General features: G+C 53.7%; 2 protein-coding genes across 2 annotated transcripts; both read right to left on the reverse strand.

Annotated features, from left to right (window-relative positions):
- Window positions 1-6,940: 6,940 nt before the first annotated feature.
- On the reverse strand, window positions 6,941-8,420 carry Hoxb5 (homeobox B5). Its single transcript, XM_052757542.1, has 2 exons — window positions 7,859-8,420; window positions 6,941-7,188 (listed from the first exon to the last, which is right to left on the reverse strand). Exons 1-2 carry the CDS (start codon window positions 8,418-8,420, stop codon window positions 6,941-6,943), a joined length of 810 nt encoding a protein of 269 aa, XP_052613502.1.
- Window positions 8,421-11,154: 2,734 nt separating this feature from the next.
- Window positions 11,155-12,889, reverse strand: Hoxb6 (homeobox B6). The gene is made up of 2 exons (XM_052757536.1): window positions 12,475-12,889; window positions 11,155-11,414 (listed from the first exon to the last, which is right to left on the reverse strand). The coding sequence occupies exons 1-2, from the start codon at window positions 12,887-12,889 to the stop codon at window positions 11,155-11,157; spliced, it is 675 nt and encodes a 224-aa protein (XP_052613496.1).
- Window positions 12,890-15,320: the final 2,431 nt, after the last annotated feature.

Genomic DNA, 15,320 nt, shown 5'->3' on the forward strand with positions numbered 1-15,320 from the left:
GAACCGCAGAGTGGGCTGACCTGGAGAAGAGAGGTTTTTAAGGTGAAGAATGGAAAGAGCTTGAAGCAGGACTTCCTTGGGATCGGGATCGGAGGAGCCTACTGGGCCCTTCAGGGTGGAAAGAGAGCTGGGTTCCAACAATGCAGACCCGGAGGGGCCCGGGGCCACCTTGAGCGGTCGCTCGCTGGCGTCTCAGAGACCCCAGCCTGGCTGTGAACTTGGTCTAAGGCGGACTCTACTGGCAGATCCGGGAAGTTACAGCCTCTGCCTCCCGGCCAGCGCAGCAGCCCTGCAATGGACCAGCACGCTTTCGGTTTCCCATCTGCCCAAATACCACCTCTCAGGTTCCCATCTGTTGCAGGGAAAGGTTTCATTTCTCCTTCTGTGGGTTCCTTGGGAATCGTAAACCAAGTAAGCGAGAGAGAAGGGGGCAAAGAGGAAGGAGGGCGGAATAGAGAGAGAAAGAGAAAAATAGGTGCATAAAGTGACTCCAAATCCCCCACGAGGCGACCCCCTCGCACGCTGTCATTCTCCCTCCACCGGTCTGCTAAGTGCTTGGTGCCATGCAGACTGCCTGCCCCCTTTTCCACTTAGGGGTAGGGGGAGGTGGGTTATCTGGAGGTGAGGCAAGCCAGCCTCAGGCCTAGGAATTATTCCTCGCTGGATGATTCATCCTATCCCACCGGGATCTGAAGTCATGGCTTGCTACTGCAACCAGCCCCAGCCGCTGAGCCCCCAAGGCCGCGGTACAGCCTGCAGCCACGTGCACGGCCCCAGTCCTTCAAGAGGCTAGAGCATGGTCTGGATGCCTAGGAGCCTTTGCCAAGGGCAAGATGCTGCAAGGTGCTTCAGAGGATACATCTTCCTTCTCAAAGGAAATTAAGAGAGGAGAGACAGGAAGGGAGGAACTTAAGGTATAAAAGAAAAGAAAGAGGAGGGAGTCAGAGAAAGCAAAACTTGAGGCGGGGGTGCTATGTGCTAGTGGACAGGTTCCCAAATTACCCTCAATTTTATCCTATCCTGGACTTTAAACCCTCCTCCTCCTCCTCCTCCTCCTCCTCCTCCTCATCTTGGAGCTCCTAACTCAATGAATTCTCCATGAATCTGCCTAAAGAAAGGAGGAAAGATCACCTAAACCTGTAGGCATACCCTCTGTCCTGCTAGCGGCTGAGGTGGTGGTGGTGGTGTGGCCAGCAGCCGGTAATGTATGCGGCAGAGGCTTGGAGCCCCACGTAGGCCGGCGCTGCGCACCCCCCCACCCCCGTCTGCTGACCTCTGCGTGATCCCGGACTCTATGAATTATTGATGAGATATGAGCGTTGATTTCCCCTTTCAGGATGCAAACTCCATTATATTGTTAAAATGGCGATTTAATCGTTGAGAATAGCTTTGGTGTGGGTTTTTTCCCCCAACTCATTTGCGCCTCCTTCCTTTTCATTTAACTCTCTTAATTAAATCCTTTAACAGATTTTAATCACTTTTTGGAGGGAAGGATAGGAGGAAAGGGAAGGCCACAACCCCATCACTACCACCACCAACAAATGGGACACCAAAAATGACCAAGCAAAACAACCCTGAAAAGCCTCAGGAAGCTTCTACCTTTGGGAAGTTGAAAGAAAGGTGAGGAGGGTCATTAAGTCCTCTCAAAAGGTGACTTTGGGAACCTCCACCAGAGACAGCATCATAGGGCTGGGAAGACAGGCCTGAATAAGGAAGAGACATTAGGAGGTGTCTAATCTACCCCTAGGAGATTTGGGGGGAAGTTCAATTGCAGCAACCAAGTCAGGCTTACCCTTGCAGGGAAGTCCAGGGACTTTGAGCTTGGGAGGGTCACGGGATTCTTGTGGGAAGCAACTCTCCTATCTGGGCCTCGGGGACACTTAGGGAGAAATGTCCAGTCTCCTTAAAGGGCCCCCCTTGCTCCCCTCCCCCTCCCCAAACAGCTCAGTTTCCATGTGGTGTCTGGGTTAATTAATATGGATGTGTAACTGCGTTGCAGCAATCGATAAACCCTGCTGTGAGCTGATCCCAGCCTCAAAATCCAATTACTCTAAAAACCTCCCAAAATGAATAAAGTGACCAGTAGTGCCTACTCCTAAAAAATGGGGGAGGGGAGACTCTTATGAGCCCTGTCTTCTCGGGTGGGCCTGGTGGATTCCAGGCTGGGATGCTTCTGTTCAAGGAGAGCTGACCTGGGAAGGGACTGAATTTGGGGATACTCTGCCTTTTCCTTTGCTTGGGATCCTTGGCCTCTCTCCCAGCATCCAGATCTCAGGGAGAAAAGAACCAGGCGGGGAAAGAAACTGGCTGTTGGCTCTCTTCCCGTTCTGCCCTCTCACAGCCAGGGAAGGGTTAAGTGTCCCTGCTGCAGTTATGGAGAGGAAGCTGATGAAATATGGGCCCTTGGAACTCCAGGCTAGGCCGCCTTTCCTGTTTACACTTCTTTATACTTCCTCCCATCCCTGTGGCCACAGAGAAACAAAACAAAACAAACAATCAAATAAAACAAAACAAAATCCAATTGTCCTCCAAGTGGTGGCCAGGCTGGGCTCTGCCCCTGGGGTAGATGATTGGGTGAGAGGGTCCTGGCTTGGCTTGTGGCTCAGAAGTTGAGGCCTAGACGTGTGGAGAGAGGAAGCAGTGAGAGAGGAGAGAGAAGAGATCTGGGAGCCGTAAAGCGGCTCTGAACACGAGAGGAAATGGAGGAGGGGTGGAAGCGAGGAGGAAGGATGAGGAAGGGGGAGAGAAGAAAAGAGGAGGAGGAGGAGGAAGAGAAGAGAAGAGGGAGGGAGGGAGGCAGAGGCAGCAGAAGTCAGAGGCAAGGACAGTTCTTTGTACCGGAAACCCTTCCATACCCTTCATCCTCTTCCCCAGCTTGCCCTGGCCTCAGTTCAGAGAAGAGTTGCCCCCAAAAGCCTCACTGGGGGAAGAGGAAGCCCACGGGGCTTTTTTCTCTGAGATCTACTTAGGGCCATAGGAGACCTTTCAAGGGGTTATGTCTGAAGGAAAAGTGCCCGGGACTGTTCTTTGCCATTCTGAAAAATGGATACAAACATGCTCCATAGATGTCTCAAGGCTGTCAGCCTGGAACATTCTGTCAGAGTTTGCAATCTGACATGCAAAGTGCAGGAGGACATTTGTCAGGGACAAACCTGAGGATCTAGAGTTTCAGGACCCTAAGAAGGACGTAGAGAGCAAGACAGAGTGAGGCCAGAGGAAACTAGGAAAAAGGACTCTCTTGGAAGCCCCGGCTTGACTTAGCTACTGTTGCCCGCGGCCTCTGCACTTCTTTCAACTGCTTTGAAGGCTTCAGAAGCCAAACCTCTAAGGTGTATTCATATTTTAAGTGCCGCTAGCATCCTTTGATCCTTTGGGAGTGGAAAAGAGTGTCCTTTTCAAGGAGTGTAAATGTCCTTCCTTCTTAGGGAGGTGCCTGGGTGAGGAGCTCAAGCCTGGGTGAGGAGCCCAAGTCTGGGTGAGGAGTTCAAGCCCTTGGTCTCTTTCCTCTGTTCTTAAAGCTCACTGAGGGTCTCCTATAAGCTGGACATGGGCAGGAATGGTGAGCTCAGAAAAGAGAGAGAGAGAGAGAGAGAGAGAGAGAGAGAGAGAGAGAGAGAGAGAGAGAATAGAGAAGAGCAAGGGGCAGAACTAGAAGAGGGAGAGCATCAGTATCCCCTTAGTGGAAAATAGGGGAGCCCTGTGGCCCTTCTTTGTCAGAGATCAGAAGCCCCTCAAAATGCCAAGTCCTGTCTGAGGAATTATCCACCAGAGTTGGTGAATCCAGAGACAGTGAGCTCGCCAGAAACAGGACCACCAGAGTCATTGGCCCCAGAGATCTTAATTAAGAGGGTGGGGAGACACATCCATTTGATCGGTAAGAGGATCCTAGCTTTTAGAAGAAGGGGGACTTTTCCTTAGAAAACAAGGTTCCCATGGAGGGGAGCAAGTTTGGAAGTCCCTCTGGTTTGCGGTGATTCAAAACAAAGAGACCATTCAGAGTCCAGGGGGGAGGAAGAGCAAAGAGAAAAGATAGCACCTTTGGGGACCTATGTTCCTGGGCAGGTTGTGTTTGTGACAGACCAGTTAGACATACCTATGTCCTCCAGACCTGGACAGAAGCTCTGTTCTTTCTCATCCCTGGTCGAAATTTAGGTTTGGAACTAAAGGCTGTGAACCCCTCTGTCTGCTCCTCCTTTTGACTCAGCAACCAGCAAAAGAAATCAAATTGAGACCAACAAGCTGGAGGTGGCTGTGAAAACACTGAGCTCTCCCATTCTAGATAACCCTGAGGGACCACAGGGACTGCAAGGGGGATGCTTTTATGGGGAACAGACATCCAAAACCCAGAGAGCATCCTAGGATAAGGTGGCCCACAGCAGCCGCCTTTCCCTGGTCCTTTCTCTCAAATATGTTCAGGTAAAAGTGCCCGCCGGGTGCCCCAACACATCCCAGATGAACAAATCTCATCATGTTTCTTTCCTGGGGGTTAAGAGGAGATCTACATTCAGATAGCCAGCAGAGAAACACCCCTCCACCACACCCAAGCTTTATTCCAGCTGTTCGTATTCCCTCCTTCTTGGCCCCTAATTTCCAAAGATATTGAAGGAACATGGATCCCACATGACCCCCTTTCTCCACAGAGTCCGGTGCTCCGCAAAGAAGCAACAGACACTTCCCACCATTACAGCTTTACAGAACTGAGCCCTCACTGTAGGCACCTCAGAACTGGGTATAAAAAAAAAAAAAGCTGTTAAATTTCCCCCGTATCATTCTACAGCCCAACTGGAAACAGGATTTTCTCCTCCCATCCCAAGCCCCAAAACTGCAAGGGAGAAATCGAAAGCTGGAAGCGACTTACCGTGGAGTACTGGGCCTGGGCTCTGGCCACTGCCTTCCTGGGCTTTTCCGGCTGCTCCAGGCTCACAGAGCGCTCACCTACCTCTGCCCCCTTCCCCACCACAGTGAGCAGTTAAAGTGTCACTTAACATTCTGGAGAATGTGAAATATACCGCGCGGTGTCAACTCCCCAAAACCATAAAACTAACTTTATGGACCTCACGTGACTTTCTCGAGCCAGTGAGGGGTATCTGTCTGACTTCTCGGCGATTTTTACGATCTAACTTCGAGATAAAACCCCTATCCATTTGACATCTAAATGTCATAGCGACTTTTGGGATAGTTTGCTCTCTCGGTAAAGGGGGACAAAGTCATGGGGTGAGAGGGAAGGAGGGCCCAATACACCCTCCAAGACCCTCGCCATCTCCTCACCGGCTCCCCCTCCCCCCAGGTCCTGTAAGAAGTTGGGCCCAGCTGGAAGGGATTGACCGGGTAAGTGTCCAGACTTGACTCTTATGCTCAGGGTGGAGGCTGAACTGGATGGAGGAAGACTGGGCCCTGGTCCTGAACCAGGCTGCAGGGGGAACCAGGGGTCTTTCAGGAAGAACCCCAACCAAGAGGGGAAGGTCAGTCGGGACCCCTGGAGAGGAGGACCCCTTGAAAAGTGCAGAGAAGGCCAACCTTTGAAGGAAACCTTTGAAATTGAGCTTTTTTTTTTTTTTTTTTCTTTAGTGGGTGGCAGAGCTGAACTGGAGTTTGGAACAGGAGACAGGGCATCTGGGCAGGCCTTTACCAGCCTCAAAAGATCAGGAGCCTTACTGCTCAGGACTTAGGCACAAATAACTCTTCCTGGAGTGCCCCCCCTCCAGAGGCTTTGCCACCCAGCTGGAGGGAAGTCATGATGGACTTCAGCTAAGGCCCAGCTGAAGTTCCTGGGCCTCTCAGCGCCCCAGGCAGGAAGGCCTGTCTCCTGGCCCAAGCTAGGGACTAAGTTGGCTTCAAGGCGTTTCTGGTGGGCACCCTACTTTCTCTTCTCTATGGCCTAGGTTTATGGAGGATGGTCTTAGGATAGTTTGTGCCCAGTGGTCAAAGAGGCAGACCCTCGGATAAAAGACAAGAGGAAGGGCAATGGAGTGGGAGAGACATTTATTTGACTTCAAGGAAAGCTACACACATACCAAAAGCTAACCACTGAGACAGGCCTGGCCAAGACAGATTCCACACGGAGCAGTAGCACAGCACCCACCTGCTTAGCACAAATGGTCTTGGAAATGGGTAAGGAAGGAAGTGATGGGCCTGACCCAGACTATAACCCATATTTACACGCTTTGGGCCTTCTAGCCAGACCCACAGATTCACAGAGAAAAAAAATCACAAGACATTTTCCGCTGAGGGTTATTTCTGATTCCATACACTCCTAGAGGAGGCCTTGTGCGGCCTACCAGGCAGCAGCTGCTGGACTCTTCCTCTTTTTCCTCCCCAACATCCACACTTCGGTCCTTCCCTGGCCCCTTCCCACCCCAGGAACAAGCCCCTGGGAGACCTGGGCCTAGGGAGTGGGAGCTGAGGAGGATGAGGTGGGTGAAAAGAGACACAATCACAGACTCCATTTCTCAGGCCAGCTCAGCTGGGCCCAGCACTACCCAACCTCAACTGCTGCCCCTTATGGAAGTTTCCAGCTGAAATTCAAAATACAGCCCTCATCCTTTTATAAATAAGTTAGAACACAGACAGGGGCAGGGAAGTCACATTAAACATGCGAGTTTCTTTTTCTTTTTTCTTTTTCCTGGGGGAAAGGGTACACCCACAGACAGGAGGACATTCAGAAACACTGGCAATTGGGGGCGAGCCGAGGGAAGTGGGGAGCGTGGAGGGGAAATAATAATAATTATTATTATTAACAATAATAACAAGATAAACAGTCCAGGAGAGAGGGAGCCATGGGAAGACCTAAGACCAAACGAAAAATTGTAATACAAGGCTGGGGCGAGACAGGCTCGTGGGAACAGGTCCCCAGCGGGCAGCGGCAGTGCGGGGAGGATTGGAAGGGTCGGGCTGGGGGTGGTGCGGGCTCTTGGGCCGCCCAGGGCTCCTCCGGATGGGCTCATGGTTGGAAGGCGCTGCCGGCTGTAGCCAGGCTCATACTTTTCAGTTTGTTGTCTTTCTTCCACTTCATGCGACGGTTCTGGAACCAGATTTTGATCTGACGCTCGGACAGGCAGAGCGCGTGGGCGATCTCGATGCGTCGTCGCCGGGTCAGGTAGCGATTGAAGTGGAATTCCTTCTCCAGCTCCAGGGTCTGGTAGCGAGTGTACGCGGTCCGGGCCCTTTTCCCGTCTGGCCCAGTCATATCTAGAGCAGTTAGAGAAGAGCCCCGGAGGCAACGTTATTCCGGTTAAAGGAGGGGGCACCGAGTGGGAGGGGGCGGGGAGCAGGACCCAGGCGTCCCCAGCACCCAGCTCACCACCGCAGCTCCAATCCTCCTCACTCCAGGTGCCCGCACCCAGCCTCTGTTTCTTGGTCCCCTTCTCCAGCAGCCCCCACTTCTGGTGATAGTGAATGTTCCCCCGCTTTGTCTCTTGCTCCTTCCCAGTGCCTCACCCTAGGCTGGCTTCAGGCGGCCGGCCGTTAGCCCGGAAGGGAGGAGAGCCGCTCCACTTTTACCCTGGAAAGCTCCATTTACAGCCCATTCCTCCTTTGCTAGCAGCAGTCTCAGAATTTCAGGAATAAACAAGACCCTTCCCCACAATACACAAATCCCATCTTTCATCCTAAAGCCGGTGACTGGCTGGGTAAATAAAACCTGAGCCGAGCCTGGCAACAAATTGTTTTTGAAAATGTCCACCCCCAGCAAAAGACCCTGTTTGGCTCTGTGTAAGGAGCTGTGGGGACCCTTTCGGACACTTCTTCCTCTTGGGGGGGGGTGGATCTATATTTGAGGTAAAGTCAAGCTTTCCTCACCCCCCCCACCCCCAACACAGGGCAGGGATGCGGAGAGGACAAAAAAGAGATGGAGAATTACCGTGGCTGATGTGAAGCTTCCTCATCCAGGGGAATATCTGTGGAGTCTGCCCCTCGGGCGCGGCTGTAGTGGTGGCCATGGGCTCTGGCTGTGCCCGGGCCAGGCTCGGGCTGCTTAGCTGGCTTGCCGCTTCCTCAGGCTCCGAGGATGCGCTGGCCTCGTCTATTTCGGTGAAATTGGCGCTGGAGCTGGCTGGGGTCGCCTGGTCGGAAGGGGACGAAGCAGCGGGCTTGGCGCCGTGGCTGTCGCCGTTGGTGCAGGGCAGGGACTCGGGCGAGGACAGGGAGCAGCTGGACGTCGCCTGCCTGAAGCGGGGCTCCTGGGCTGACGCGGGGAAGGCGCGCGAGCTCTCGCCCACCGCCCCAAAGTGGCTGGAGGAGGCCGAGGAGCGGTTGACGCTGAGATCCATCCCATTGTAATTGTAGCCGTAAGAGCCGGTGTGCATGGCAGCGGGATCCCTGTAAGAGCCGCTCAGAGAGCTGCCACTGCCATAATTTAGCAACTGATAGTCCGGGCCATTTGGATAACGCCCCGAGAAGGAGTTTACAAAGTACGAGCTCATTTGGGTGATTTTGGAGGGCTTGATTTGTGGATCGTGGTCGTTATAACCCTGTGCTTCACGATTTATGATGTATTAATGAATTATAGCGATGCACTGTACTTCGTTTTGCTATGTATGCGGCCAAATATGGGGGGGGGTTGGAAGGGGGATGGGGGGGCGTTAGGGAATCACGTGCTTTTGTTGACCAGTCGTAAATTCTCGCTGATGACCTCAAGAGGTAATTCATGCTCTATGGTTACAAATAATGACGATCCGAGAATCGTTAGGGCCGATTCAATGCGAGCCTCCGAGAGGGGGGGGAGAAGGAGAGACGGGGGAGAAACAGGGAGAAGGTTGGCGTTGGCCTCTGAGCAGAGCGCGCCACCTCCCGGCGATTGACGGGAGCGCGGGCAGCAGGCCGCCATGGCGGCGTCGGCAGCCTCCCAGCTGGCTCTGTGCAACAGCCAGGCAAGACAGAAACCCGGGCCCGCGGCTCACCCGCAGGGTTGAACCTTTAGGAAGATAGGTTTGAGTCTTTTGCCCACTTTGCTAGAGTGCGGTTATTTCCTCGATTTATGTCCTTTCTCTCTGACATTGTTATCATCATCATTTATTATTATTACTATTATTTTAACTCTGGATAGTGTGATCAAGGATTTAGTTGCCTGACCTTCCCCTCCTTGAGCTTTGCCAGTCCCAAAGTTGGGTAAGGAAATGGGGGGGAAGGGCTAGAAGTTGTGTGTGAAAAACAATTATTCCGAGTTATCTCCGTTAGCTCAACCAGGCCTCCTTCCTGGCGAGGAGGCTTCGGTGGCAGGTCCACAACACCAGAGAGCCGCGGGGCTGGGCAGGAGGCTGGAAGAGGCGGAGAAGCTCTTCGTTCTCCTGGGCCCCTGGGAAGTTTGAAATTCTGCTCCTGCCCTCGCATCCTTAGCCGAGGCCTAGGAACCGAGCTGGATAGGGGATCCCAGAAGAGGAACAGCCGGGAACAGGCAGCCGAAAGCGGCCAAGACCAGAGCGGCCACCGCCTAGGCGGTTTAGATTTGGTGGTAACTCATATGTGAGAGTTTGGGGATAAAAACAGAACCCCTTAACAATCTCGCCAGATGCCAGCTATCGCATTCGGAGGCCAGATCCGAAGCCTTGTGTCGCTGGTGGCTAACAGTTGGAGAATTTGCTCATCCGCCTTTCAGCCTTCCTGGGAAGGGGTTCGGAAGACCGGCGGCCCCTTGCTGAGCCCGCTGGGCGGCCAGAGATCTCGGCAGCTGGGCCCTTCTGCCAGGCGGCTATTTACTTTAAAAATAAAAAAAAAAGGGAGAGAGAGAGGAGGAAAAAAAGAAAACGGAGCCTGGAGCTTGCGGCTTGGGTGTGGGTGGAAGTAGAGAGAGGATAAGCCGTTTTGGGTCGAGAAGATGAGACCAAATGTCTCATCACCTGGCCTGGTGCCCTCAGGTCTCCAAAGAGCCAGATAAAGTCGGGCCCTTGCGGTCTCCTGTTCCCGGGGTTCTCATTCTCTCCCTTGCCACCGAGCTCCTACTTAATATGGGAAGGGGCACCCTGGAGCCTGCATACGAACTGTGGAGAGATGCCCAGTGGCCTCATTTTTCAGTCTCCGGAGCAATAGGCCGGGGAGCCGAGGGCCAAGGCCGGCAGATACAGCCATGTGGGCGGGCCAAAGGCCAGGGGCCTTGGCTAGCAGAAGACAGAAAAACGCTGCAGAGGCGCCCAGACCCGCCCAGCTAGGTCTCTCCAGGGCTCTGGGCTAGGAGGCCTCAAGTGGCATCCCTCCAGAGTCTCACAAACCTAGGCGAGCTTAGAGAACAAGAAGGAAAAGGCTTCCCTCCATCCCTCAAGTCTGAATGGGAGAGGCAACTGTGGATTTAGCAAGAGGGAGGGAGGCACTGGGGCCTGGGGGGACCGATCACTGGCCTCTGCTTTTGGCTCCTGCTTTTATCTCAACTGTAACTCCCGAATTGAGTCTGGTGGCTGGAAAGGCCCTGAGGCGGACCACGGTTCTTGCCTTTGCTGTTCAGGCTCAGGGGTGACAGGGTGGCTGGGACTATGGAGTGGGAAAAAAAAAAATGGCAGGGAAGGATTGGATGTGATTGAGCTGCGAGTTTTCACATCTTTATTATTATCATCATCATCATAATCATTATTAATAATATTAATATTATTACCGAAGTATTTCACGTCCAGAGCTAAGACAAGACTACAAACACAACACATAGAAAATTAATAAAATAGAACTTTGTTTTCTTCTGAGGCTCTTCTTCTTACTTCTAGGTAGTATGTGCTCCTTCCAGTGGTTTTGGGGAGGGGGTAGGAGAGACAAGTCTGGGGTCAGGGAGTCTTTCAGGTCCCCGCTGAGGGGGGACAGCGAATCTACCATTGAACCGTGCACGGGGGGGGGGGACTTGGACGAAATGAGACCCGACAAGGACACGAGCATTCTGCTCTGCTTCCGGGAGACATCAAGTGAGTCCGATTCTCAGTTCTCACCAGGGAGCCTGATGAGGCCAAGGTGGGTTCTTCGGGGAGGGAGGAGGCGCTGGGGTGCTGGGTGGGCAGCCTCCAAGCGCCCAGGAAGAGCTCTGCGGGCGGGGACGTCCAGGGGAGAGCTGGGCCCCGCCCGCCTTGCGGGGCAGAGCGAGTCCCCAGACTCCCCGGACCGCAGAGCCTTCTGGGGCTTTCGGGTGCCCTCGGTTCCCCTCCAGGCCTCTCCCTTCGCGTCCCCCCTCCCTTCTCAGCACCTTCACTCGGCTGGTTTTTCTTCCTCCTCCTCCGCACTGAGCTGAGACGCACTGAGCAGTTTGCTCTCCTTTTTCCACTTCATGCGCCGGTTCTGAAACCAGATCTTGATCTGCCGCTCGGTCAGGCACAGGGCGTGCGCGATCTCGATGCGCCGCCGCCGGGTCAGGTAGCGGTTGTAGTGGAACTCCTTCTCCAGCTCCAGGGTCTGGTAGCGCGTGTACGTCTGGCGGCCTCGCCGACCGCTGGGCCCAAATGAAGAACCTGTTACGCAGAGAGGAGAAACTGAGGCCTGGGGTGACCACACCAAGCCCACAGCCCCCTCCCCCACTCAGCCCTCAAACGCAATGCTAGCTGGTCCTCTTTCCCTTCTCCCATTCCCTGGTCCCCCTTTCCCACTCCTCCAGCGCCCCCTCCAGATTCCCTCCTGGACTCCTAGGCCTGTGCTTTCTTTCTGTCTAGACTTTCGGTGGGGGAGGGGAGGGGCCGTTGGACTCCCACCTGAGCTTAGGGGGAGGGACTGGCCAGGTGCGTCTCCTACTAGCTGTGTTTTTTCTTTTCTTTCCTTTTCTTTCTATCCATCCAGCTCTCCCTACCCCACTCGATGATAGATTCTGGCCCTTAATCCATAATGACGTGGATCGATCCATAGTCCGCATTAACAGCTCCTCACTTTCGTGTCCCGCTAATGGACATCAATTGGGACTTGAAGCCGACAGATAATCCAACCTGAGACCCAGGCGCCGGCCTGTCCCTCTCACTCCCTCCGCCTGCCCCCTCTTGTTCTTCCTTCCTCAGACTACCACCCCTTTCCGGGTGTCTTACCGATCCCCCCCCCCACGCACACACACACACATGTCCAGGACCCAGTAAACGTGCCCTTGCCGGCGTCATGCCACCCCACCCCCCCACTTCATGACGCACTCTTGTCTTTAATGGAGTGGTCTTTGGGTGGGTGGATGGGGACCCGGGCAGATCCGGATAAGGGAGGGGAAGGATACAGAGGAAAGCAAAACCAGAGACTGAGTCCCCTGTCCTCTTCCTGATCAGCAGTCCTAGCCCAGGCCTGTCTCTCTCAGAAAGCCCACTTACTCCCCCTGCCTTACTGTGCAGCTGGGACTTTGCAAACTTTGCAACTTCTGAGGGCAAGGGAACCGATCTGGAGGCAGGGACCCAATCTTGCCCTGTCTCCTGAGATATCCACCTAGTTCCTCCACTAGTTCCCAGTGGGAGAATGGGCTGGGGTGGGGACACTCGCTAGGTCTGCCTTCCTGCACGCGCCCCCCCCCCCCCACTGCTCGGGACAGCAGGAAGTCTCACTCACTGTTGCACGAATTCATGCGTTGCATCCACGGGTAGACTGGCGTGGAGCACTTCTGCTCTTCGGTCTCTCCGAACACGCTCTTGTCCTGTGCGCAGTCGGACTTCCGCGGCTCGGGATGGAACGGGGGCGGCTCGTCAGCGCCGGAGAGGGCGCAGGCCGCGTCCTTCTCCCGGTAGAAGGCAGGCGCCGGCCCGTAGTCGCAGGGCGCCGCCCGGCCGTAGCCGCCGCCGGCGGGTGGGTAATAGGAGGATGCCGCAAAGCCCTTGTCCTGGCCCGGTCCCGGCCCGTATGGCGCGGGGTAGTGCCGCAGCGGGTCCGCATAGCCCGACGAGTAGAGCGGCAGCTGGCCCAGGAAGGACTCCTGCCCGCTGGCCAGAGTGACGGGGAAGGTGGAGTTCACGAAATAGGAACTCATCGGGAGGGGAGGCGCGCGCGACCGCTGCTGCTCCGCCGGGTTTATGATTTGTTGTGTTTTATAGTCCGAGCGCCGCGCCTATTAGTAGTATAGCCGAGATTGGGTTTTAGCTGAGGGGGGATGGCGAGGTGCCAGTGAGGGCCAGAAGGAAATACAACCATCTGATCCAACACTGACCAATGGCAGAGGCAGGAATTGTCAAATAGCACCCAGGAGGAGCGCAGCCTGCACGAGGGACCCGCGCACAAACCTATCAACCTTTTCCCCCTCCTCTCTCTCTCTCTCTCTCTCTCTCTCTCTCTCTCTCTCTCTCTCTCTCTCTCTCTCTCTCTCTCTCTTCCACCTACGTAGGATCTGCGAAAGAGACGTCTGTGCTTTTGAGGGAGGAGGGAACATTTGGATGGAGATCACCCCATTCCCCAGTGATGAAATAAATACACCCCCCCCCACTCCACGCAGAAATAGGGAAAAGTTAATTGTGTTTTCAGAAAAGTTAACCCCTGCGTTGCATGGGCCCGTTCCCTCAAAGGAGGGCTGGGTAAATGCCTGCGAATCTCGTTGAGAGAGAAGGAAGGGGGGAAGGTCTGTTTCTAGGGTTTTGTGCTGGTAAAGGGGGAACGAAGTTGTGTGCTGATTTGCTTCATTTTAGAAACAGGGGAAGAAGAACCATCCTCCTTCGCAGGTTTGGAAAATCGTTTGTCCTGCTTATCAGGTCTGTCTCTCCATTTTGCAAGCTTAGGTTTATCACATCCCTGCTTCTCCACAACTCTCAAGGCTAGAGGGGCGAGCCAGATCCCTCTGCCTAGAAGACCCAGAAGAAGGAAATGTCAGGGTTATGTGAGCCTCAGACTGCTCCCCAAGGCTAGGAGCTTCTGGCAACCCGGTCCTTAAGCCCAAGACAGCTCAGCCTCCCGATTGCAGTCTTGACTGGGAATAGGGCCCCGGAGAAAGAAACTAACAATCCCTAAATTTGATGATACAGAGTAAAGGAGTAAGGTGCAGCCCAGCCTGTGTGGCTTTGCATCTTATTCTGCCTGCAGCCCTCACTCATCTCCACTCAATCCGTACTTAGCCCCCACCCCAACTGATGTAAGAATAATCCCGGCTACAGAGCTTTAGCATCAAGGATGTTCCAGTAAATCTAGATAAGGGGAAGAAATTGCCCTCTTAGAAATGTGAGTAGATGAGTGGGTGGTGGTGGAGCACGCCTTTAACCCCAGCACTTGGAGTTCCAGGACAGCTAAGGCTACTCAAAGAAACCCTATTTTGAAAAAAAAAAAAAAAAATGAGTCTTCAGATCCTCATAATGGAGAAGAGCACATTGAAAAGTACCTTCTCTTTTTTCCTTGCTCTCTCTATAAATGGTCAATTCCCTTTGAAACCCCCTCCCCAGACGTGGTTTAGATTTAGTTTTGGAAGGAAGGAAGGAAGGCTGCTAGGTCTTCCTAGGGACTCAGTAACCTCCTTTACTCGTCCCCTGGCATGCTCACTCCGGCTCCCACAGCCCTCCTGTCGGTCCCTCAGCCACTCTTCAGGCCCCCTTCCCATGCCCCATGTCTGTATCACCTGCTTTGCCGCTGTGAGAACTTGGAAATGAAAGGCTCCGGTCTATGCTCGCTTCCTCTTTCATCCAAAGAAAATGAGCACAGATATTCCCCAGCTGAGGGACGCACTGTATTTCTAACATTCTAATATGCGCACACACACCAGACAGTTTAGAGTAACAACTTCCCTTCCAACCTGAATATAGGGAGGACTGGGTCATAAGATGATGTCGGAGGCCAGGCCAGGCCAGGCTGACCCACCTCTGCCTTGTTCTTGGGGCTCCTTTTTGTGGTCCAGCTCTGTCCACTGATAATAGGAAAGGGCCGAGGGTGGATGATCAAGGGTGAGGCTGCAAAGTGGCCTCTGAAGCTCTTTGAACTCAAAGCTACTGCTAGGCTGTTCTTTTGTGGCACAATGACCATCCCTGGGTGTCTCTCTTAGCCTTAATCCATGGGGGGGGGGGTGTTAAAAGAATCTCAGACCTCCTTAATGATGCAGAAAGCAGATTGCTCCTATCTAGAAATGGCTGGGCCTATGCTGAGAGAGGAGTAGGGGCTGTTTCAGCAAGGGAACAGGATGCAAAAGAATATTTACACACACCCCCATCTTGCCACTGAGGATGGGCCTTGGGCCTCAGCCCTGCTCCCTGGTCACAATGTCCTCATCATAGGAAAGATGGTATAATTGCCCATGTTTAAAAGAAAAAGAAAAAAGAAAAGTAAGAGGAGGCCTGCCCCTGAGATAGAGGCAGGAAAATAATTGCTTTATCCTTTAGAGTAGCAGCCTCCAAATTAACCTCACCTCTGCAGGTTGCCTGTCTGGAGATGGAGCCACTATGGGCAGGACCAGGGCGCCTGGAGTCGAGCATGAAAGGAAATAGCGCCTC

The sequence above is a fragment of the Peromyscus californicus genome, unplaced genomic scaffold, assembly GCF_007827085.1.
Source record: "Peromyscus californicus insignis strain IS unplaced genomic scaffold, ASM782708v3 Scaffold_3__1_contigs__length_106647218, whole genome shotgun sequence".
Taxonomy (NCBI): domain Eukaryota; kingdom Metazoa; phylum Chordata; class Mammalia; order Rodentia; family Cricetidae; genus Peromyscus; species Peromyscus californicus.